Genomic DNA, 25,420 nt, shown 5'->3' on the forward strand with positions numbered 1-25,420 from the left:
AGGATCTCCTTGCGAACACGACGGCATCTGCGTGAACACGCCCGGCTCCTTCGCGTGCAACTGCTCTGTGGGCTTCACCGGCCCGCGCTGCGAGACTAACGTGAATGAGTGCGAGAGCCACCCCTGCAGGAACGACGGCTCCTGCCTCGATGACCCTGGCACCTTCCGCTGCGTCTGTATGCCTGGTGAGTTGTAGTTTATTTTTTTATTGTGTTAAGTGGCTAATATTTTAGTTTTTCATGATTATTATAGCTTTTTACTATGCTTTGTTTAAATTGGCAAAAAAAATGTTAGAGTTAAAAAAATAGCTTCAGTGTCTATTAAGTACTTAATTTGAATAATTAATAACTTTCAATCAATTAAAGTGCATAGATTTGGTAGTTATGGAATGTCACTTCTATTGGAGACGGTGTATAACGTTTTTAATTTATATATTAGTGCATGAGAGCATAACATAAATTTAGTTTATCCTTTTGCTACTGTTAATTAAAATCAACAGACATGTCCAATGCCCATATAAGTATTAGAGTAATTCAATTTCATTACCTGCTTTCACAACAAATCTACAATCACCGCTATAAATCCATGTTGCTTTGTTTACGACGTTTCCCCACAAAACAGTACGTTAATGGCACAATGGTTGACGTCGCGAAGATACAATTTGCTTTCCTGACGCGGTGCTTGATGATTATCATTACTATTAGAGCAGGACGGGCTGAGTGAGTGAGAGAGGGATAGACACGGGTTAGCAATGGTTTTCTGTATAAAGTCGGTGTGTTTGAAGCTTTGGGTGTATAGATAGAAATAGTGACAAAACCTCGGAAACGTTTTTGTTTTAATAAGTTAAGAATGAAGTCTTCTTCTTCTTTTTGTTGCTCAAATTATTTGACGTGCGAAAAAATAGTCATCAGCCCCTGGTTAATTTAGGAGGCTTCAAGAGAAAAAAGGTCCAAAGTTTTTGGAATATATGTCTCAATATCACGACTTATGATGCAGAATAGATCAAGAAAGATGGGCTTAATTACTTGTATACTTCTTAAAACCCTTCGAACACCGATCTCTATTCTAAGCAGAGTAGATGCCGTAAACGGTGTCGGAACTCCTGACATGGCGAAGTTACAATTTGCTCCGCGCCCGACAGCTCTGACCCGCGATAAGTATCACTGCTGATCGACGATACTGTAGGGACGCCTCGATTTTGTTCTGTTTGTGCTATAAAACGTTGTTATATGAAGAAGTTTAGTGGCGTGGAAAGCAAATTAAGAATTCCACGTAATACAGCGAGGCTTTAATTTGTAAGATTATTGTTCAATCTTTATAATCAGGCTGAAGATTTGATAGCTATTGTTTTAAGAGACTGCTCATGGACGTGAAGACGGATGTAATACTAGGGCCAAAATTATAAAAAATAATATTTAATTAGGTACTCAAACATTTATCTTTTTCATTCTCAAATAATTTTGCGGAATGAATATGTAACGGCCATATTGCTTTGTAAGCGTAATGTATACGGAGTGTAGTCGGTCGGGAGAGAGTAGTGTAACGTGGAGTCAGGTACTGTGTACACGCGTATAAATAATTATGTAAAATGTGTTTCCTGTAATAAACTTTTATTCACATATAATTATATTATTGTGGGACACTCACATACTCCCTATAAAAGGTTACCCCCCTTACAATGGTGACCCCTGTGCAGTGCCGAAAATAATATAACAATAAAAAGTGTTGCGCAAATAAAATAACAGTATCCAGTCGGAGTGTGTGCATTATACGTGCTATATAGAAAAATGGCGGAAAATGAACAAAAAGACGTAAAGGGTGAGGTAGATCAAATTACCATTACTTCAAGAATTGCAGAATTTTGGGAGGATCAACCTCGAACATGGTTTATCCATGTGGAATCGGTCCTTTTCAGCCGTAAGTTATCCGACGAGGCGAAATATCACCTAGTAATCGCAAAATTAGGTAAAAATGTGGTTCAGGCAGCAACAGACATTTTACTCAATCCGCCGGAAGAAAATAAGTATAATGCCCTTAAGGCTAGACTTTTAGCCGTATACGAAGAGTCGGAAAGTCGCCAGCTGCAAAAGTTAATAGGAGAAATGGAACTCGGCGATCAGAAACCGTCACAACTTCTTCGACGGATGAAAGACCTAGCCAGAGACAAAATCAAGGATGACACGTTACTTCTTTTATGGCAAAATCATTTGCCGACAGCGGTTCGAGCTGTGCTTATAGTTACGGACAGCAAGGATTTGAATACGTTGGCCTCAGTAGCCGACAAAGTGATGGAGACCGTCAAACCCATCAACGTCGGAGAGGTCAGCACATCGGATACGACCTCATTAGCAGCGCAAATAGCCAGAATCAATGTCCGGCTCGATGAGATGCAGTCAAGGCCACCGAGACAAAGCAGCAGGTTTTCAGCACGCAAGACTCGAGAGCGCTACGGTAGAGAGGCGCGATCCATTTCCCGCGGGCGTCGAAATCCTACACCTCGTGGTACACCAGCTCGTGCCGACTGGATGTGTTTTTATCACTACCGGTTCAAGGAACAAGCGCGTAAGTGCGTGCCGCCGTGTGCTTGGGCCAACAAGCAGCAGAAGCATACGGAAAACTGAGCGCCGTGCAGTCAGCGGCGGACGACAGCTGCATCGGAACGCGTAATTACCGCCTTAGTATAAGAGATAGATGTAGCAACCTAAATTTTTTAGTGGATACTGGCGCGAACATTTCTGTTTTACCACGCAATGTAGTTAGTAAGAGTAACCTAAGTAAAAATAAATCAGACTATACGTTGTATGCCGCTAACGGCACGACTATAGAAACCTACGGCACTAAAACTTTAAATCTAGATTTAGGTTTAAGAAGATCCTTACGTTGGACTTTTGTTATAGCTGAGGTAAGCCAACCCATTTTAGGTGCCGATTTTTAAAATATTACCAATTATTAGTTGATTTAAATTCCCGTAAGCTTATTGACCAATTAACGCAATTAAACGTGCTAGCTTCAATTGTAAGTTCGCCCATTAGCCAGACCATTAAAACCGTAGATATAAGTCATCCATTTTACGATTTGCTGGCGAAATATCCGGATATTACCCAACCCGCATCATTTAAAGAATCACCTAAACATTCAGTGTACCATCATATTGAGACAGTCGGATCACCCGTACATTGCCGAGCGAGACCGTTGCCACCGCATCGATACGCTAAAGTTAAAGAAGAATTTAAAATCATGCAGGAGATGGGGATTTGTAGACCGTCGAAAAGCGCGTGGGCAAGCCCATTACATGTCGTGGAAAAAAAAGATGGTAATTTACGTCTTTGTGGTGATTATAGAGCGCTTAACGCAATCACCAAACCGGATAGATACCCTATTCCGAGATTGTACGATTTTACCTACATACTTGCAGATAAAAAAGTTTTTTCTCGTATAGACATTAATAGAGCATATCATTGTATAATGGTTGCTCCAGAGGACGTAGAAAAGACCGCAATAATCACACCTTTTGGACTTTTCGAATTCCCACGCATGAGTTTTGGTTTGTGCAACGCAGCGCAATCTTTTCAACGCTTTATGAATCACTCTGTTTTGCATGGTTTAGATTTTTTGTATACGTTTATAGATGACATAGTAATAGCTAGTGAGAGTTTGGAACAACACAAAATACATTTAACAGAAGTTTTTGAACGACTTAGCAAATTCGGTATTACTATTAATTTAAAGAAATGCTCATTTGGTAAAACTAAAATTGATTTTCTTGGATACGAAGTTTGCACTGATGGTATTCGGCCACTTAAAGAAAAAGTAGATGCAATTAACTCTTTTCCCAAACCTGAAACCGTAGACCAATTAAGGCGATTTTTAGGAATGGTTAACTTTTATCGGTTACATTTACCTCACGCAGTAGAGTATCAATTAGAATTAAACAAATATTTAAAAGATTCCAAAAGAAGGATAAAAGTAAGATTATTTGGGACGATAAATCAAATGAAGCATTTATACAATGTAAGTTAAGTTTGCAAAGTGCGCCTGGTTTATCGTATCCGAAACCCGATATGCCACTTGCACTAATGACGGATGCATCGAGTAGTTGTGTGGGTGCAGTTTTGCAGCATCGCGAAGGCAATGTATGGAAGCCGTTAGGATATTTTTCTAAGAAAATGACACCTGCACAAGAAAAATATAGTACCTATGATAGAGAGCTTTTAGCTATATATCTCTCTATTAAGTATTTCCGGAATATGATTGAAGGACAAAAATTAGTAATTTATACCGACCATAAACCTTTGACTTTTGCCTTTAAAAAAATAGGTAGTAGCAACGAGTTACCGCGTAGAGTTAGGCAATTATTATTTATCAGTGAGTTTTCTACTGACATTAAACACATTCAAGGTGACAATAATGTAGTAGCGGATGCATTATCACGGGTCGAATCCATTTCTGTTCCCATTGCATTTGGATTACGCTGACATTGCTCGTGTTCAAAGAAACGACGAGCAACTGGCCAACCTGCGTAAGCAGACCGGTAAGTGGAATTTGCTAGAGATAGTATTACCGGGACATGACACTAGCATTGTTTGTGATATGACTACACTAAAGCCTAGACCATACTTACCAGAACAGTTTAGGAGATTAGCTTTTCAGTCTGTACATAACCTTAGCCATCCAGGCATTCGTACTACAGGTAAATTAATTAAACAAAGATTTTTCTGGGTCAACATGAATAAGGACATAAGTATATGGGCACGTTCTTGTAATGCATGTCAGCGTGCAAAAATACATAGACATGTTAAATCGGAATACCGCCAATTTCCATTGGCAGAACGTTTCACACACATACATGTTGACATAGTAGGGCCATTGCCGATTTCTTTGCACGATTACAGGTTTTTAGTTACAATCGTAGACCGAGCTACAGGATGGCCGGAGGCTTTTCCCGTAAAAGATATTAGCGCGGAAACCGTATCGAAAGCTATTTATGAAGGTTGGATTTCACGTTTTGGCTGTCCTTTTCAACTTACTAGCGACCAGGGCAGACAATTTGAAAGTTCGCTTTTCAAGGAACTCATGAAATATTTAGGTATATGCAAAAAACGTACCACACCTTACCATCCTCAAAGCAATGGTATGATAGAGAGGTGGCATAGATCGCTTAAAGCAGCTTTGATGGCCAGATTAGACTCGAAGACTTGGGTTGAAGAATTACCTACAGTGTTATTAGGACTCCGAGCAGCACCGCGCACCGATACTAGTGTAAGTGCTGCCGAGTTGACTTATGGACAAACCCTAAGGCTACCTGGCGATTTCTATGACAACAACACAGAGATATCTAATTATTGCGAATATGTAAACAACTTACGTTCGTTAATCCGTAATTTAAAACCGAAACCGAATACACATAAGGCTTGTCACACAGTTTTTGTGTACCCAGAATTAAGCAATTGTAGTCATGTATACATTCGTAATGATGGTGTTAAAAAATCATTACAACCACCTTACGATGGACCATTTAGAGTGCTAGAGAGAAACGATAAAGTTTTCGTAGTTCAACTTCCGAATCGCGTAATTAACGTATCAATAGATAGGTTAAAACCAGCTTTTGAGGTTGAAGTTAAAAAAAAAACTTGCCTAGATACTAATAATAAAAATTATGTGAACAAAGAGAAGGATAATATTACTAGTAGTAGCGATAGTCAACAGCATAACGCGACTAGAGTAGCGAAGAGCGATAAAAAAACGCTCAGCTACACTACGCGTAGCGGCCGAATAAGTAAAAAGCCCGTACGTTTCAATTTGTGAGCTTGGGTAAGTATAAAGTTTCCACATCGGCAAGTCGTACATATATTTTGTATTATAATTACGATTAAACACCCGTGCAATTATATTACGCATTGAACAATTATATAATAATGGGTAAAGCTGTATCAAAGGAAGAAATTGTTATCGCCCAAAACGGGGCAACTGCTAACTTACAAGACACAACTTGGAACAATTATTTCAGTTGGTCTATCGTCGGATTTTTAGTTTTGAGCATAATCATGTATTTCGTGATCAAACGCTGTATGTCGAAGGCTAGGACCTGGTTGAATGATCATGTACGAAGTATACAAGTACAAGTATTGGAATCGGTAGAGGCAACAAGAGCTAGTTTTCGAAAAGGGAGAGACCCCCAATTCAAGCAAGGTTTCTACTAAACTTGATATTGTGTAAAAGTGTCAGTGTTTTCTCTCACAGTGGTGATACTGAGATGATTCGTTAGCAATCGTACAAGTAAAATTTTAAGTTTATGAATGGGTAATACAACCCTTATATTTTTTTTTTATATACAACCAATATTTTGATTTTTTTTTGATTTATGTTTTGCAACTATATTAACATTTATTGCTGTATTCAGTATGCTATTGTTATTGTAGGTATAATATTGTACTATTGTATTATGTTTAACTATCGGTATTAAAATTTGTCCTATTTTTACCCCCAAAATATTTTTAAAAGGGGGGGAGTGGTGTAACGGCCATATTGCTTTGTAAGCGTAATGTATACGGAGTGTAGTCGGTCGGGAGAGAGTAGTGTAACGTGGAGTCAGGTACTGTGTACACGCGTATAAATAATTATGTAAAATGTGTTTCCTGTAATAAACTTTTATTCACACATAATTATATTATTGTGGGACACTCACATACTCCCTATAAAAGGTTACCCCCCTTACAAATACAAGACACTGGTTAAAAAAGTAAGTCAATAAAAGAGTTAATTTTCAAGATCATATGCAATTTTGTAAAGAAATTGCTTTGACCCAATAACGTCCCATCCAGGCTTTTATAACAATTGTAAAAAATTTACAGCGTACAATTCCAAATAATGTTACTTTGTCTTATGCGATTATTTATAATTGGATACAGCGGTTAAGTGGTTTGTATAGTGATTTTATTAGCGTATAAACATTGTGCTGTAAAACGTTTACAATATTGGCTAGGATTGAGTTCAGGTTTAATTGGGATACTATTTTTGATATCTGCATAATAGGGTTATCATATTTGATTACCTATTTCTTTTTGCGTGATGAAGGTTGGATTTGCATAAGTATAAAAAAATACCCGCTTGAAAGGGTATTGAACGTTAAATTATAACAAAAGTGCAACTAAAATTGTAGGCGGTACTTGGAAAAACTTTTAAGCCATCTCAAGTACGATAAGAATTTAAAACGCATATCCACATATTTCATATTACCCTTTACAGTGTATTATCACAAAAAGCATTGTCAAGTGCATTAAACATGTCACAGACGCAATAGTGCGTACCGGACTACTCATCCGAACGGCCGTGGATATAACGCGACTTAATTTAAAATTTCTGACGAACCAACAAGCCTTTCCGTCAATACCGTCCACCCCATTTATCCGCATTACCGTAGACATCCTTGTAACGTATAATCCGACCAAATTGTAAACGTTAATCGTCATGAGAATGCGTGCTATCGTAGTCGTGTTTACATTTGGTAGGGTTAACTGCACGCTCGAGTGCTCCCAGCGCGGCCCGGCTCTTCCAATAAGGGCATGCAAGGGAACTCGCTATGACAGCATTATAATTTTTTATGGAATATGTCCTTTAGGTCTTTGCTCTTTAGTTTTTGTGCGTGTAACCGTTGTGTGATCTTTGAAGGGAGATATATTGCATTCACAATTTATTGCTCTGGTGTTATTTGTAGGTTTTTGCGTGTGCAGGTCTGTTTGAATCTTACTGTATCAACAAAAACTTGATTTAGAAATCCATCTTAATATATGAACGAAAATATGACTGCTATTAATTATTGAATTGAGTGTGGTTGACTAAAAATTGATAACATCAACTTCTAAAATAGCTATCGATTGAATTAACCTAAAAAACAAAATGTATAGTTATACAGAACGAGGCAGCAGTTGCCTCTTATACAACGTTATTGGCAGCTATTTCCCGTTCCGTAGATCCGTCTTATTTCCCATTCTCGCAGTCAGCATTCCGTCAAAACGGGCGTAGAATGCGCCCGCACTATTCCTTTTTTCGCCATACCAAACCACAATCACCCATACCTGTTTGCGGAACGTCCAGTCCCCGTTTGACGTAATAATGCGGTACCTTTCCACATTGTATGCGGTAATTACCTCATGTGAATAGATAGTTCTGTTTGAAGAGCTGTGTCGTTTATTGGTTTTTGAGGAGGTGTGCGTGTGGTTTTCTGTTTATGGGTTTGTGGGGTTAGTCTCAGATTGAGGTTGGAGTTCTGTAAGGTTTATTGACTTGTCAGTTGAGAGAAACGGATACTTACTAACATAATATCTAAGATAGATTTTGCCTGCGACTCCGTATGCAAAAGTTATACCGGGATTAAAATTAGCCCTACACAGGAGTAATGTAGCTTTCTATTAGTGAAAAAGATTTCAAAATCAGTTTAGTAGTTCTTGAGATTAGCGCGTTTTACAAATGAACTAATCGGCTTTATATATTAGTATATATTTGGGGCCACAGTCTATAAGGAACTAGAATTTAATATCCTTTATCCACATATAAATAACTACAGAGGCCATTTTATGGCACAAGCTGGCAATAAACTAGCGCATCACAATTGTCCAAAGCCCATGGACTTTATTATGCTTCGTGTAATCTGAATGATCGTACAAAACGTAACACGAAAGCTGTTAAATATCAGTGATTTCTGTGAAACCATTTCATCGAACCCACCCATGCACTCTGGAGACAAATCTATATGAACCAAATCTCTACTAAATTTAAATAACCCAAAAACTATTCCGTATATACAAATGTATTAGTTCGTGGAGAGGTGACCGCGCCTCAGTTTTGCAACGCTAGGTCACGGCTGTATCTGCGGTCTGCACCGCCTTCGGGCAGCGGTTTAATTGACTATGACAAACAATAGTTGATATTCTTATATCTGTAGTTTGATTTAATGTAACAGATAGTTAAAAGTTGAGGTTTGAGGATTCTTTGTGAACTGAGACAGGTTTGTCTATTACCTATAAAGTAATGGAGGAAATAATTTATTTTATTAATTGTTTTATAATAGTTAAGAGACGAGGGTATGTGAGATCTTAAATCCTTAGATTTTACAAAGCCAATTAAAAAAAAATAAAAAAAAAATCGGATCATTTTATTATTCATCAATTCGCAACTTTTCGTCTGCCTTTAGCCTCTTCACTCTATTCTACAAATATAAACTGGCAAAATACAGCTCGAAAGCATTTAGAAAATTTTTAAATTCGCAATACATATAATTCGCGTCTTTCTCAAATGCCCCTTACGTCTTACGAGCACAAAACCCTCATCACAAAGTAACAAAAGGATAAGCTTTGGTCATCTTGGCATGTTATAATTTAAACAATCCTCGGGCAGCTGGTCATGTGTATCTAAACCGGCATTAACCATACAAATATGCGCATAAAGTCGACATTAGCATGCGCCGGGCATTCCCATTGTGGCTTGTGATCCGAAATCGTGACGATAGCACCAGCGGCACATATTATAAGCGATTTTAATATTTTGTCATTTACGCCTCATGGCTTAGTGGCATTGGCTGTGAGTTTAGCATTTCTAGGAAAGGGATTCAATGTGTGTCCACGGAAAAAGCGACTGCGTCATTCGGGATAGTATTTGCACAAAGAACTGGAATTTATTATCATTGTTAACTCTCCTTTCCTTAAGAATTATGTTTAATAAATTTTACGCTCTAGTTGCCATTAAGAACCATCATGTTTCAAAGATCGTAGCTTACGACTTCCTTTAGATATTTAGCTCCGTCTTCTACATCTCTATATTCTCATAACATTAAAGTTTTCAATAGTATTTTATTCACCCGCTCATCTCTATTACCTTGCGCCGCGAGTGTCGGTAACATGCGCTCGCGCACGGGGGCGGGGCCGCTCCCCACCCCGACCACCATTTTGGTGCTGTAAACGTTCAATAGGCCATGTCGGTTATAGAAATACGAGTGCTCTTGCGCAATAACGCTTTATTGGCATTGTCCTAGCTTCATTGTGCCAACGTTTGAACCTGTTGAGATGAATAGTTGGCGCGGACTTTTGTGTTCCATTGTCTTTGGATTTAAAAAGTCAGATGAGAGGTCTAGATTTTGACATGAAGGAGGTTTGAGGGAGGTTTTGAAGCATAGGTTAATTGTAGAGAGGGATAAAATATTTTTAATAATACTGTTTGAAATAAAATAATGTTACTAGTTCCTGATCTATTTTCGAGAAAATCCCGTCTGAAATAATTATAGTCACAAAGACTGCAACTGAGGAGCTTCTGATCGCTATTAGTTCATTATTTATAAATTCAAATAATCGAATCATTATGGTATCCTATCAATGTGTTAATAAGTAGGAATTTCACAATTTCATTAGAATATACCAAATTAACTAAATAACTGATTATGCGCCGATACATTGCGTATTCTTGGGCTTGGCTTCAACATAGACCTGCTCTGTTGACCCGTGAGTTGACATTTGGAAACTAACGGTTTGTGACTATATTGGATCCTTTTGGAAGTTATAATGTACAGAAAAATGAAATATAAAACATATTTACGTAAACACATCGCAAATAATGCAACCAATGTTTTTACACTCGCCCAACAACATACCTAATTCGGCGGGACAGTGATTTCCGAAGAAAATTATTGTCAAAGTCCATCTGTCAAACCATAAACGGGCTTATGCGCTTCATAATAAAGTCCAATTAGACTCGGCAACATTTCGCGTCTTTAAATGGGCACCGCGGATACCGGCCCGAGCTGGATTGTCCTGCTCGAAGCTACATGTTATAATATCATACAATTTTCATCTCTGATTCATTGTTATAAAGATGATTTTCAATTATATTAACAATGATTTCCAGTCCCGGATCAAGCTTCGTCAGTACAGCGGAGTATGCTTGTTATTCTTTTGAGCATAAGAATATTTATTGTGTGGCAAACGAAATGGCATGAATTTGATGCGTCTGGAACGCTGTCGCCAATTAGCATTCCTCTATGGAGACGAGTCGACTATGGCATAAACATAAAATCCGTTTTGTCCATCATAAAGTGAAATCCTTAGTGTTTCATGGGAAAGCAAATGTTCCTATTAATTTATATATAGATGTAAATGGAGCGATGTTGAACGTAAATCTTATGAAGACTATGAATCCGTTATTGTAACTATGTTAACTGATTTTCTAAAGAGTAATAATAGTGATTGGTATTTCTTGTGTTTCTAGACTAGTGGTTGAATAAAAATGATGAAATCTGATGACATTTTAGTTGCCATAGTTTGCTTTACTTATGGACACTTAAATTTTTGCCTTTTTCTACAATAGGGTAAGATTCAAAGGGTTTACTGTAATTCACATGATACAAACTTTCAGAATGCGTATGCATTTCTTTTCTCCTCAATTAAGCATTTCATACGGTATAAGTAATAAGATATAGTTTTGCATAGTTGTAAATTTGTAATCATAAAATTATAATTAATATTTAAGAGGAATGCGTCGGAAGTTCGGAACGCAATTTCGACTCTGCCGTAAATACCATCGATTTAACGGTAGTTTTTATAGATTTGAATATATCTGATACTTATCCCAATGTTATTGTATTAGAAAGCCGCTCATTGCCATAATAATTAAAGAATCAGTAAAACATATTGGGATTGAATTGTCACTTGTCTGTCAAGCAAAAATTGCCTCTAAACGACGGTTCGGATTTCCTCTACTGTTCATGTTTCTTCACGGTTTTTTCGTTAATTATATTCATCTCAGTATTGGTTAATATGTTCTTTGTTACACGCATTGACATAGGATTTTCATCTATATTATTTAAAACCCGTTTCAAGAATTAACTATAAGATGGTACAACTTTTGAAAGCTTCTGTGATAAGAACTAGCAATCATCTCAAATCATTCTAGACTTTAAATCAGCATTCTGAATCCCTAAACCATTCCAGTTTACGAGCATCCACAAAGTTTCCTTCGACATTGTTGCCTCCATTATGTTGATGTTTTACGAGGGACAGGGTAAACCCTATATTTCAGCCGAGGGCATAATTGTTGCGTTTTGACAACGACAAGTTTACAGCGTCGAATGTCACATGGACATGTTATGTGGCAAATGGCTTTAGACTTTGAAATGGGTCTGTTTGTGTGGCATTTTTTGGATTTATGAGTCCTTTGTTTTGTTAGTGTTTGTCACATATTTTATTTAGATAGTTTTTACTTTGTTATTAAATTTCAACAGACTGTTATAGATTCAGGGCTTGTATTCGCAGTCGGATCTATAATAGTTTTTGATTCTAAGAAAACTCCATCCTTCTTATAATCCCGGGTCCTTCCATCATAGCGTGGAAAAGCATCTTAGTAGGCCGGCATGATTATGTCGAATGGCATGTGTTCTGGTGCCATTCCAAATTTTATCGCTTACCATCAGATGCAATGCAGTCACTTGGTCGTGCCAAAATAAAAATAAAAAATAAAATGAAATACGAGTTATCTATAATTATTAAAAATGTAATTAGATGAGAAGGAAGTTTCCTCCGTCAGATATACTATGTACTTCCTTCTTTGCCCTTCCTTTAGTTACAAGACACATGTTATACTGGCTCAGTAAAGCCCTAATAATCTTAAACATAGTTAAATGTTCCTTTCCTCTGAAATTTAAAGAATATTAATTTATTTGTATCTTCCACTAACATTTTTATATCACAATAAAACGTATTTAATAAGATCATCCGTATTATCAAGATTTGTAACAAATGAGTAGTTATTAATATAAATTATGGTATTATGTAATGGGACTATCAGATTATGGTGGAGCGTGGGTGTTATCCAAATAACTACATTAATGAATAGCTTTTGCTTGCTGCCCAAGCCGTGTGACATATTGTTTCCGGGATAATAGTCCCAATTTATATTACCCCGGGATATAAAATAGCCTGTACCACTCAGGAGTAATGTAGTTTCCTATAAGTGAAAAATAGATTTAGTAGTTCTTGGGATTAGCGCGTTCAAACAAAGAAACTCACTCTTTAGCATTATATATTAGTATATAGATTTGGTTTCGAATTCGAGTATTAGATACTTAGACAAATATCCGTGGTTGAAGTATCTATGTAAGGCTTATTTAATGATTGATATTTCCTTGTAGTTCCTGACACACTACATATATTTGTCGTTTACGATTTTTTTGATATATTTATTTTTACCTGTAAATTTACCATATTCTAAATATGGTAAAGTCTAAAGAAAAAGTAGAATAAATGTTTTTATTATATTAAAAATAAAGTAGAATGAAGCTGATGTATTTGTTTCTCATGATAAATGTTTTCTTCTCAGGTTTTACTGGAACACAATGCGAGGTGGAGATAGACGAGTGCGCGAACAACCCGTGCCTGAACGGAGGCGTCTGCCACGACCTGATCAACGCGTTCAGATGCACTTGCGTTATTGGGTATGTCCTTATCAATAGTTTTGTGTGTTACATCATCGATTGTTGTTATACTGTGTCTTTGAACATTGAAGTTTGTGATACTATATGATGCTAATTGTTTATTCTACTTTGCGTTACTTTAAAAAGGGTTTTTTTAATTTTGGGTTATTTTTCTTATTTTTTTTTATTGTACATACAATATCTACGATTATATTTTAAGATAACTTAGTAAGGAGTGGACTACCGAGATGAATGTCCGCAGGTACCAAAGCTTAGGGCACGCGCCTCTGTTTTCTAAAAAGTTATGTGTGTATTCTTTGTGAATTACCGCTTGCTTTATGAAGTTCTCTAAAAGAATTTTGGGGGTATGTGAAGTCTGCCAAGACGCACCAGGCCAGCGTGATGGACTTAGTAGTTTTCCCAGTAGTATAGAAGACCTGGAACCAGCAGTGAGGCAGTACATAATACAGGGCTGATATTATATACAGATAATGTAAATGTGTTTTGTTGCTAGGTTCACGGGAGCTCGGTGCCAAGTGAACATCGACGACTGCGCGTCAAGTCCTTGCCGGAACGGCGGCACCTGCCACGACTCCATCGCTGGGTACACTTGCGAATGTCCACCCGGGTATACTGGTAAGTTAAAACCTTTATCTGTCTTTAGACTAGGTATTTTTTATGGATTTGAAAAATATATTCTCTGTTGATTATTTGCGTTCATGTTTTATGTCTATTATAATTTATCATATGAAAATTCGAAGGCATGTAAAGTTTCATCATTTAGACTGAGCTAGTGTTGAACTAAGGTCTCTTAGTAATGGTCTGACCCACAATGGGATGATAATACCATGCTGTTACACCAGGGCCAAGTATCCATATAAACCTATTCCTGCCGGTTTTTCGTAATTTATGTAAAATCTAAATATCATTCAAACGATTTGCAAGTGTTTTGATGCATATTGTGTTGTCCTGGGTTCAGTTTCGATAAAATCTCAACCTTTGCTACTATGTTACTTGTGTTTGTAGGTATGTCGTGCGAGACGAACATAAACGATTGTCTGTCGGCGCCGTGCCACCGCGGCGAGTGCATCGACGGCGACAACAGTTTCACGTGCAACTGCCACCCCGGCTACACGGGCCGCGTGTGCCAGACGCAGATCAACGAGTGCGAGTCCAACCCCTGCCAATTCGGAGGTATCTCATTCACCGTTCATTCATTCACCAATTCATTATCATTCTATTTGATTAATTTTGTTGCGAGATAAAGATAGATTAATGTTTCTGGAAACTCGCCGAGCTTCACTGCTCGGTGTCATAAAATGCGTGTCACTGCTGATCCTGGCTTACAGGAGTTGTAGTGGTTGTGTGAGGGTGTGAGGGTGAACAAGTCTCATTTATTTACAAGTCGTCAATCTATACGTACAGCTGAAAACAAAATCATTGTACTCATTAATTATAAAACAATCATTATTCATTAATGATGAAATCATTTAATGTTATGCAATAGCTGTAAGGACATTTCTAAGAGCAGTACAATATTGCTTAATGGGAGTTGTAGATAATATGGTAGAGCTTTAGATTGCCTCTCGAATAAGAGAAACCCAACATATAGTACAATACTAACTTTATAAAGTAAGCAAGTTGAAAAGTCGACAAATTCTTGTCTATAATCATGTAATTATAATGTAATTACGCAGGCCATTGCGAGGACCTTATCGGCGGCTACCAGTGCCGCTGCAAGCCGGGCACCTCAGGACGCAACTGCGAGATCAACGTCAACGAGTGCTACTCCAACCCCTGCAGGAATGGCGCCACCTGCATCGACGGGATCAACAGGTACGCCACCCAGATTGTTAACATCGCTGATTAAGTTTTAACTAGTTAGAAGCTACTGATTGTCCCCTTATAAATAATCTTTATTAATATATTTGTTGCCTTTTTCCTATAACGGAATAATTTGAATCAAATTAAAAATTTCTGATGTTTTGTTCGTATGCTTCTTGATTTCTGTTTTCTTATGCTTTATATATATTTTTAGTTCTAATTTATTTATACTTTTCTTTTACACGCAGCAATACGTATTATGAGTAAGTTTATTTCGTAGTTATTCTTGCACCCATATTTGCTTTTTATCAACGCTATGTTTCTTACTTCCCATACTTACCCCTGCCCTGGTATGTGCAGATACACCTGCGAGTGTATCCCGGGCTTCACTGGCCAACACTGCGAGACCAACATCAACGAATGTCTGTCCAATCCCTGCGCCAACGGCGGCAAGTGCATCGACCGCATCAACGGATTCCGCTGCGAGTGTCCCCGCGGGTACTACGACGCTAGGTACGGGCAAATGTTGGATCCAATATACAAACATGTGATCACTGGTGAGGTTGGTTGGTGGAGATTAAGTGAATAACACTGCCCAGAAACACACACAGCTGGACAATTTATGTGTCCTTAAGACTATATTAAACATTCTAGATTTTTTAATACTTTATAAATATGAACTATTAAGTAATGAATAACGGGTAATGTATGTGTTTCATTTGCAGGTGTTTATCGGACGTGAACGAGTGCGCTTCGAATCCGTGCATTAACGGAGGCTCCTGTGAGGACGGAGTCAATCAGTTCATCTGCCATTGTCTACCTGGATATGGAGGTATGGTTTAAAATAAAACCTTTTTTTTACATAAAGAGGTCGCTTATTGATAAATTTGAATTGTCCTTGTAAAGTGCTTCTGTGTTTTAATACTTTGTGTAATATTTACCAATGAATATGAAATCACCTACGAGGTGGACAGATGACTTAATAAACGTCACAGGAGGTAGCTGGATGCAGGCCGCTTCCAATAGGTCTATCTGGAAATCATTGAGGGAAGACCACGTTCGACAGTAGACTTCCTACGGCTGATAACGATGATAAAATCACTCTGTATAGAGTTCTTTAATAAATGGTATACACCAGGGGTGGCCAACTTGGTAAGACCCAAGATCTACTTTTCACTGATGATACTTTGTGCGATCTACCAAGCTACATACATCTTGAAATCTTAAATGAAACTACATAGTTCAGCACACAATTTATTATTATTTTGATTAAAAAATGATACAAGACGATGCGTGCAGCAGTTAGTGATTAGGTATGTTGCGCGGACTGTTCTACTTGTCTGATCGACCAGTCGATCGCGATCGACCGGGTGGGCCACCCCTGGTATACACCTTATACATGAGGAAATTTGGTGTGGCATTTCACAATATTGAAAACTCAAATTTTTGGAGCTACATTTAGAATCTAGCCAAGTATCTAGACTGTAGTATTTGGTATACGCTACATTCATATTTAAGTGTGGTATTGTCTCACTTCACAATATTGAATACTCAAATATTTTCGGAGCTACATTTAGAATCTAGGCTGTAGCGTTGTAATGTCGGGTGTGTGGTGCAGGACAGCGCTGCGAGCGCGACATCGACGAGTGCAGCTCCAACCCGTGCCAGCACGGCGGCACGTGCCACGACCGGCTCAACGCGTACAAGTGCGACTGCGTGCTCGGATTCACCGGTATATACATCATTTAATACTGAAACATAAACTAGACGTAATAGAATATCGTCTCTGTGGTCGCTCAATTTGAATGTATATCCTAATAGTGCATACACTCACGTCTTTTATCCCTGGAGGTCTAGTCAGAAGCGTAATTGGTGCACCCACTTTTCGCTGTGTGTATTCTGTACCATGACGTAATAGGGTGCGAACGAGATCACCCCATGATGCCTACTCTCAAAAATTGATTTCTTTTTGCAGTTATAACAAAGCTTACATTTAACATCCTTCAAATGTGTTATATCAAAAAATCATAGACTCTTTTAATTTAATTATAATAGTGCTGAAGTATGAAGAGAGGTTATATATAAAAGACTATTTCAAAATGTATCTTAATAAATATTTTTTCTAGGTGTAAATTGCGAGACGAACATCGACGACTGTGCCGGCAACCCCTGCCTACACGGCGGGTCCTGCATAGATCTTGTAAACGGGTACCGCTGCGTGTGCGCACCGCCGCACTCCGGACGGAACTGCGAAAACACGCTCGATCCGTGCACGCCCAACCAGTAAGTGTCGCTTTAGTGTTCAAAAGGAAAATAAAAATCTATAATTCTAATATTGTTTTACTAAATGTAATTGTTTTTCAAAGCAGTATTTTCATAACTTATTAGTTGTCATATAGCGTTACGTACTAATTGAACTATAGACAGTCTATTCTAAGAGATTGAGACTTTCCCGCCCTCACACCCACCACTACAACTCCTGTAAGCCAGGATCAGCAGTGGCACGCATTTTGTGACACCGAGCAGTGAAGCTCGGCGAGTCTCAGGGAAAACTAATATGTCATTATCCCGCAACGAAATTAATCAAATAGAAAAATAGGGAGGAGTTGGAAATATTAATTGTCCACTTCCCTCCAGAGCAATGCAATAGGTGGCGTGTCCTGCCGGATGCGTCATGTAGTGACCATCGCCTGATTGTGTACGAATTCTTGCCTAGATTGACACAAGGTTTTATTCATAGCAACTATGATTTTAGATATAAAACTAAAGGGGCTAACTGGGACTTTTTTAGCTCTTTATTTGCTAGACATGCCAGAGATTTTACTCGCAATGATCTCTCACCTGAAACATGTGCTGAACTTATGTCGGCCACGTTCACATACTGTGCAGATGTTGCTATCGGTCGAGGTTCAATTACAAATACTCGTAGATGTGATTGGTGGAACGAAAATCTAGTCCACCTACGCCGAATTTTTCGTAGAGCGCGCAGGAGGTTTAATAGGCTTAAAAGCGTTGTGTCACAGGTGACACTTTTACATCTGCTTTTAATGAACTTAAAATTGCCAGGTCGCACTATAGAGCAGCAGTACAAAAATCGAAAGGTAATTTATTGCGTAAAATCGCCGCGCGGTTAGATAAGGAGGGCCCGTGGTCTCCTTTATACCAAGAGTTTAAAGCAAATAGACCAATTAATTTATCTTACATCGATAATATTAAATTTAATAATAGCTATACGACTGGTATTGAGGAGACTACGGAAGCACTGTTGCATTCACTTATACCCGATGATATTATTAATGACAACAATTATCACAACCAAATTAGAATGTGGGCCGCGGAATTGCCAAACTCTCCAGTCTCAAACCTTGCGACATTAGATGAATTTATTACCATTGTTGCATCTCTGCCGTTAAACAAAGCCTCCGGCGAGGATAAAGTGTCTAACAAGATGATTAAAGAAGCGTGTAAATCAGCCGGAGATTCGTTACTATCTGTCTTTAACCGATGTATTGCTGAAGGTATATTTCCGCGAATATGGCGCTCCGGTTTCATTCGAATAATACCTAAAAGTGGCGACAAGGCTCCCGATGATCCCAAGTCATATAGACCTATTACGTTGTTACCATCTTTAGGTAAACTTCTAGAACGCCTCATTGTCCCTCGTCTGCTACCGGGCGGACCAGTATTTCACAAAAATCAATTCGGATTTACCATAGGTAGGTCGACTACAGACGCGGCAATATCGGTTAGAAGAACAGTAAGTATATCGGAACATAAATATGTACTCGGTATCTTCTTAGACATCTCCGGTGCCTTCGACAATGCTTGGTGGCCTATGATACTTCTTAAGTTAAAAATACGAGGCTGCTATAGGAATATATATTCCCTAATTTACTCATACTTCTCGTACGGAACATCCAAACTGAAACTCGGCCACCATGCCGTGTCGAAGTCGCTGAGTATGGGATGTCCACAAGGCTCAGTTGTAGGTCCTTATTTATGGAATTTGAGCTTCGATGATTTTCTTTCAATTCCCTTACCTGTAGGATGCACTTTAACCGGATATGCGGATGACGGCCTCTTACTAATAGAATCTAATAGTAGATCGGGGCTTGAAAGTTTGGCGGATACGTGTTTACAGTTAATATCTGAATGGGGTGAAAGAAATCGCCTTACATTCGCACCTCACAAAACGTTCCAACTGCTTTTAAAAGGTATATTAAAATCACCGCCGCGAATAAAATTTAATAATATTGTTATAAAAAGGAAAGAATCGGTTTGTTATTTAGGTTTGATTTTAGAACGAAATTTTTCCTTTCTAGAGCATATAAAAAACGTCGGGGAAAAATCAAAACGTAACTTTTACGCCTTGACAAGGATATCGACCTCTACGTGGGGACTATCTTTCACTACGCTCAAAATCATCTATGGAGCGACTTACTTAGCTTGCATTACATACGGATCACCTGTATGGGCCGATAGGGCAACTATCGGTGCTGTGCGCAGGAAACTGCTCCAGAGTCAACGATTGGCGTTGATATTCTTGTGCAAGGCGTATAGAACTGTTAGTACAGAAGCTTTGCCTGTCCTCGCGGGTGTACTCCCTGTCGATTTGGAGGTACAGCGTCGCGCCGCTATGTATTACTCAACCAGAGAGGATATTGATAAAAAAGTTTCTTACGTCTCGCGAGCTCTTAAGAATCGATAGACTATTTAAACCGCACACTGATGTACACAACGAGTTATTAAATGAATGGCAATGTAGGTGGGACTCGTCTTCGAAAGGGCGTCATTTATATAAATACTTTCCGTACGTTCGCGATCGCCTAATTAAAACTTGGCTAGAAATAGATTACTGTGTATCGCAATTTCTTACCGGCCATGGTAATTTTAAGGGTAAACTGTTCTCATTTAGACTGGTTGATTCTCCTGCGTGCCCATGCTCTGCACCTGGTTACGAGGTTGAACAATCTGCTCATCACGTACTTTGGGAGTGTGGTCTCTGGCATGAAGAGCGCAACATCATGTTAAACAGTATGCAAATAACATCCGGGGTTGTATACTACATGGACCTTGTTGAGACTAGACGGAATTTCCGTGCTTTTCGGCGTTTTTGCCATGCCTATTGTAATCAAATCTAACAGCTCATGTGATAGGACCCTTTCATTTAATTTTATCCGTGGTGCTTTATAACTAGCTTATCTAGTTGTAAACGTCCCTATCCTTGAGGTTAAATCGCCTCCTTACATCATGATTTTGTCACCCGCATTGCTCTGGAGGGAAGTGGACTATTCTAAGAGATGTGTGGTATGTAGATGTCGCCACGGCGGCCGGTGCGTGGCGGAGGCGTCGTACGCGGAGTTCACGTGCGCGTGCCCGGTGGGCTGGGCGGGCGCGCTGTGCGAGCGCGACGTGGACGAGTGCGCCGTCACCGCGCCCTGCCACAACCACGCCACGTGCCGCAACACCGACGGCTCCTACGCCTGCGTCTGCGCACGCGGCTACGAGGGCAAGGACTGCGCTGTCAACACTGATGATTGCGCTTCATGTGAGTATTGCATTTATTAACTTTGAACTATTTAGGCTTTTAATTACTGTTATGATCCCTGAAGCAAAAAGTAGCTACGTTAATGCTAATTAATTTTGATCTTGTTTTCACACATTTTTTCATTTTATTTATGTATTAAACTGATTTTATGTTATTTACATTTACAATAACAAAAATGTACTATTTTCTTGAATCCACAGTCCCATGTCAAAACGGCGCGACGTGTCTGGACAGCATCGGTGATTACAACTGCGTGTGCGCAAGCGGGTTCGCAGGCAAGCACTGCGAGGTGGACATCGACGAGTGCCAATCCAGACCTTGTATGAACGGCGCTACTTGTAATCAGGTATGCATTTAAATATTTTATGTAATTATACTCTTTAATGAGGATATATAAAACAATATCTTAAATATGGCAATACTATGCCACTATATCTAAAAAAATATTCCTTACGGCTACTAATACTATAGATGCATTGCTGCATTGTGAGTCTAAACAAGGACAAAAAAACTTTTAAAGACACATAACATTCAATAACGTCACCACTTAATATTTGTGAAAAACCATTAGCCTCTTCCGGGAATCGGCTGAAAATACAAATATAGTTTTTAAGGAAAAATATGACATATTGTTATATTTTTAAAATGGTTTTTTGTAGTACGTGGCCTCGTACACGTGCACATGCCCGCTCGGGTTCTCGGGCATCAACTGCCAGACCAACGACGAGGACTGCACCGAGTCCAGCTGCATGAACGGCGGCACCTGCATCGACGGCATCAACTCTTACAACTGCTCCTGTCCGCCTGGGTGAGTGCTATTTTCAACTTTAATCACTAGTGTTTTGGTATATTCTTGCTCAAATAGTATTTTGTTTGGTACGTGGAAGTAATGGAGTTTATACTCATATTTTAAAGAGATTTTTTTTGTTCTGGATTCTTTATTCATATATTTCACATTCTGAAGTTATTTTAGAAAATAGTAATATTTTTGGTTCGGTATTGTTTTTTAAATATCTTTGTTGCCTACTTCTTTTTTACGTGCATCCCACTTCACCTGATGGTATAAGTGGAGTGGAGGCGAATAGAATGTCGTCTGACAAGAGATGATTACCCCTCGCCAGTCGATCCAATTATGCCGGCATGTTGGAACCACCTACACATTCGGATACTGGAACGCAACATTTACGTGGCCCTCTATAGCGGGTTTTAATACCTTGTCTACGTTGGTATATCCTACCACCAACGAAGTATTTCGGTCTTCGTACTTTAACGTATTTTTTTTACCACCAACGAAGTATTTCGATGTTCCTACCTTAACGTATTTTTTGCAGCTACACGGGCTCTAACTGCCAGTTCCGCATAAACATGTGCGACAGCTCGCCGTGCGACAACGGCGCCACGTGCCACGACCACGTCACCTACTACACCTGCCACTGCCCCTACGGGTACACTGGGAAGCACTGCGAGGCCTACGTCGATTGGTGAGTTGAACGAATTAGTTATTGTAAATTAAGTTGTAAAGCTAAATATTTAAGGTTGTATTAACAATGCATCAAGAACTCTATATTGGTTATAAGCGGGTGTACCAATTAAGATTCATGTAAAAAGGATTTGTAACCTTAAAACATTAAGTTTCTTTATAATATACATATTTATATACACTATATATTATACACTATAATATCAATAGACAAGTTCTTAGGAACACAGTCTTATTGTTATAATAATGTGATTTATTTCTTAACAGGTGTGAGGGCAACCCGTGCGAGAACGGCGCTACTTGCTCTCAGAAGGGTCCGCAGTACACGTGCACCTGCGCGCCGGGCTGGTCCGGCAAGCTCTGCGACGTCGAGATGGTGTCCTGCAAGGATGCTGCCATCAGAAAAGGTACGATTGGCATTTATGGAACATTTTGGGAACTGCCGCCTCCTTAGCTTATAAGAAACTAATGTTAATGCTCTTGAGCCATGTGGTAGGACTATTAAAATATGAAAGCTTTGTTCAAGATCTTAAATGCATTCTATTATTTCAGGTGTGAAACTAAAACAACTTTGTAACAACGGGTCATGCGAAGACATCGGCAACTCCCACCGCTGCCACTGCCTCGACGGATACACCGGCTCCTATTGCCAGAAGGAGATCAACGAGTGCGACTCCGCGCCGTGCCAGAACGGCGCCGTGTGCAAGGACCTCGTCGGCACTTACCAGTGCCAATGTGCCAAAGGATTCCAGGGCCAGAACTGCGAACTCAACGTTAACGATTGCCTGCCAAACCCGTGCCAGAATGGCGGAACTTGCCACGATCTGATCAACAACTTCTCTTGTTCCTGTCCCTTTGGCACTTTGGGGAAGATCTGCGAGATCAACGTCAATGATTGCAAGCAAGACGCGTGTCACAACAACGGCTCATGCATCGACAAAGTAGGTGGGTTCGAGTGTAAGTGCCCGCCCGGGTTCGTCGGCCCGCGGTGCGAAGGAGACATCAACGAATGCCTCTCGAACCCTTGCTCAGCGCCCGGCACTCAGGACTGCGTGCAGTTAGTCAACGACTACCACTGTAACTGTAAACCTGGCTACATGGGCAGACATTGTGATGCCAAAGTCAACTTCTGCGCAAACTCTCCGTGCCAGAGTGGAGGAATATGTACAGCGATTCAAGGCGGTCACGAATGCCTATGCAACGACGGATTCTACGGTAAAAATTGCGAATATTCTGGCTATGCTTGCGACTCCAATCCTTGCCAGAATGGCGGGTATTGCCACACGTCTGAAATTGGAGGTTATGTGTGTGAATGCTTGTCAGGGTTGTCAGGCATCAATTGCGAGGTAGATTCTATGAATGAGTGTCTCAGTAATCCTTGCAAACATCCTGAGGCGCGCTGTATCGACAAACCTGGAGACTATCTCTGTTACTGCCCGAGACAGTGGACCGGCAAGAATTGCGACATCCACGACCCTCATTCGAGAGGAGGGTATGGTAGCGGCGGATTCAACAGCAAGAATCCAGTGTTAACATTACAAGAACTTGATTTGGCTTACCAACGGGAACAATGCGTGAAATTGGGCTGCAAAGAGAAACAAGCTGACCACCACTGTGACGAAGAATGCAACACGTACGCATGTGAATTTGATGGGAATGACTGTTCATTGGGTATCAACCCTTGGGCTAACTGTACTGCTCCAATCAAATGCTGGGAAGTGTTCATGGATGGCGAATGTAACGAAGTCTGCAACACACAAGCTTGTCTTTTCGATGGTCGAGATTGCCAGAAATCCTTGCAAAGATGCAACCCTATTTACGACGCATATTGCCAGAAGCATTACGCTAACGGTCACTGCGATTACGGCTGCAACAATGCTGAGTGTAATTGGGATGGTCTGGATTGCGAAAGTGAGCCTCCTCATTTGGCTGAAGGAGTCATGTCAGTTACCTTACTTATGGATATGAGAACGTTCAAAGAAAACTCTGTAGCGTTCTTGCGAGATTTGGGGCACCAACTACGGACAACTGTGTTGATAAAGAAGGATCATTTAGGAAACGATATGGTCTACCCATGGAAGGGATCGACCGACGTTGGTCTCCAGGATACAGAGTTCGGTAAGAAGCACAACATCGTCTTTACCGAAAGGGGACAGTCAGGAGTACTGGTGTACCTAGAGATCGACAACAGGAAGTGCACCAGCATGTCTAGCTCTGAGTGCTTCTTCTCGGCGCAGGAAGCTGCGGAGTTCTTGGCCGCTACGGCGTCCAAGCATTCCTTGTCACCGGACTTTCCGATATTTCAAGTTAAAGGCGTAAATCCACCCACAACTGACGATGGCCAAACCAACTACAAATATGTGTTCATCGGAGTGATATTATGCCTTCTTGCTGGTCTTTTGATCGGAGTGTTAGTAACGGCGAATAGGAAGCGTGCTGCAGGTGTGACGTGGTTCCCTGAAGGGTTCATGCGGAACAATTCCTCGACGAGAAGACGTTCGCGTCGCCGAGGACCTGATGGGCAGGAGATGAGGAACCTCAACAAAGGGTCCATGGGTTGTATCGATGTAGATATTAACGGAGGTCATATGGTGCCTCCTCACTGGTCTGACGAGGACGATGATGGGTCAGCTCCTCCCAGAGCTAAGAGGGCACGAGGGCCCGGCGACGCCAATGGCGCTCCGGGAGGCTACGCGTCTGATCACACAGCGATCACGGACTACGAGGAGGCGGGTCACGACTCTCGGGTGTGGACGCAGCAGCACCTGGACGCGGCGGACATCAGGGTGCCGCCGAGCATGATGACGCCGCCGGGCATCCACGACGGGCACGTGGACGTGGACGCGCGCGGGCCGCTGGGCATGACGCCGCTGATGGTGGCGGCCGTGCGCGGCGGCGGGCTGGACGCGGGCTCCGACGCGGAGGACGAGGCCGCCGCGCACGCCATCTCCGAGCTCGTGGCGCAGGGCGCGCAGCTCGACGCCGCCATGGACAAGACCGGCGAGACCAGTCTGCATCTCGCCGCCAGGTACACAACACTATGCTCTATTCATATTTATACACACAAACTTGCATGTCAGCATTTTAATAAACTTAATTATTGCTATGAATCCAT

General features: G+C 40.3%; 1 protein-coding gene across 4 annotated transcripts in view; it reads left to right on the forward strand.

Annotated features, from left to right (window-relative positions):
* The window catches only part of LOC115443316 (neurogenic locus Notch protein), a 150,670-nt gene that overhangs the window by 117,637 nt on the left and 7,613 nt on the right, over window positions 1-25,420 (forward strand). For all 4 annotated transcript variants that reach the window (XM_037444301.1, XM_037444302.1, XM_037444299.1 and 1 more), the window contains 15 exons: window positions 3-185; window positions 13,360-13,474; window positions 13,968-14,089; window positions 14,480-14,647; window positions 15,151-15,289; window positions 15,638-15,790; window positions 16,003-16,109; window positions 16,896-17,009; window positions 17,404-17,560; window positions 20,593-20,825; window positions 21,026-21,171; window positions 21,485-21,633; window positions 22,157-22,306; window positions 22,573-22,712; window positions 22,858-25,333. In XM_037444301.1, coding sequence (XP_037300198.1) covers window positions 3-185; window positions 13,360-13,474; window positions 13,968-14,089; window positions 14,480-14,647; window positions 15,151-15,289; window positions 15,638-15,790; window positions 16,003-16,109; window positions 16,896-17,009; window positions 17,404-17,560; window positions 20,593-20,825; window positions 21,026-21,171; window positions 21,485-21,633; window positions 22,157-22,306; window positions 22,573-22,712; window positions 22,858-25,333 — 4,552 coding nt within the window. The remainder of the gene's footprint in view (window positions 1-2; window positions 186-13,359; window positions 13,475-13,967; window positions 14,090-14,479; window positions 14,648-15,150; window positions 15,290-15,637; window positions 15,791-16,002; window positions 16,110-16,895; window positions 17,010-17,403; window positions 17,561-20,592; window positions 20,826-21,025; window positions 21,172-21,484; window positions 21,634-22,156; window positions 22,307-22,572; window positions 22,713-22,857; window positions 25,334-25,420) is intronic.

This window comes from Manduca sexta, chromosome 28, assembly GCF_014839805.1.
Source record: "Manduca sexta isolate Smith_Timp_Sample1 chromosome 28, JHU_Msex_v1.0, whole genome shotgun sequence".
Taxonomy (NCBI): Eukaryota; Metazoa; Arthropoda; class Insecta; order Lepidoptera; family Sphingidae; genus Manduca; species Manduca sexta.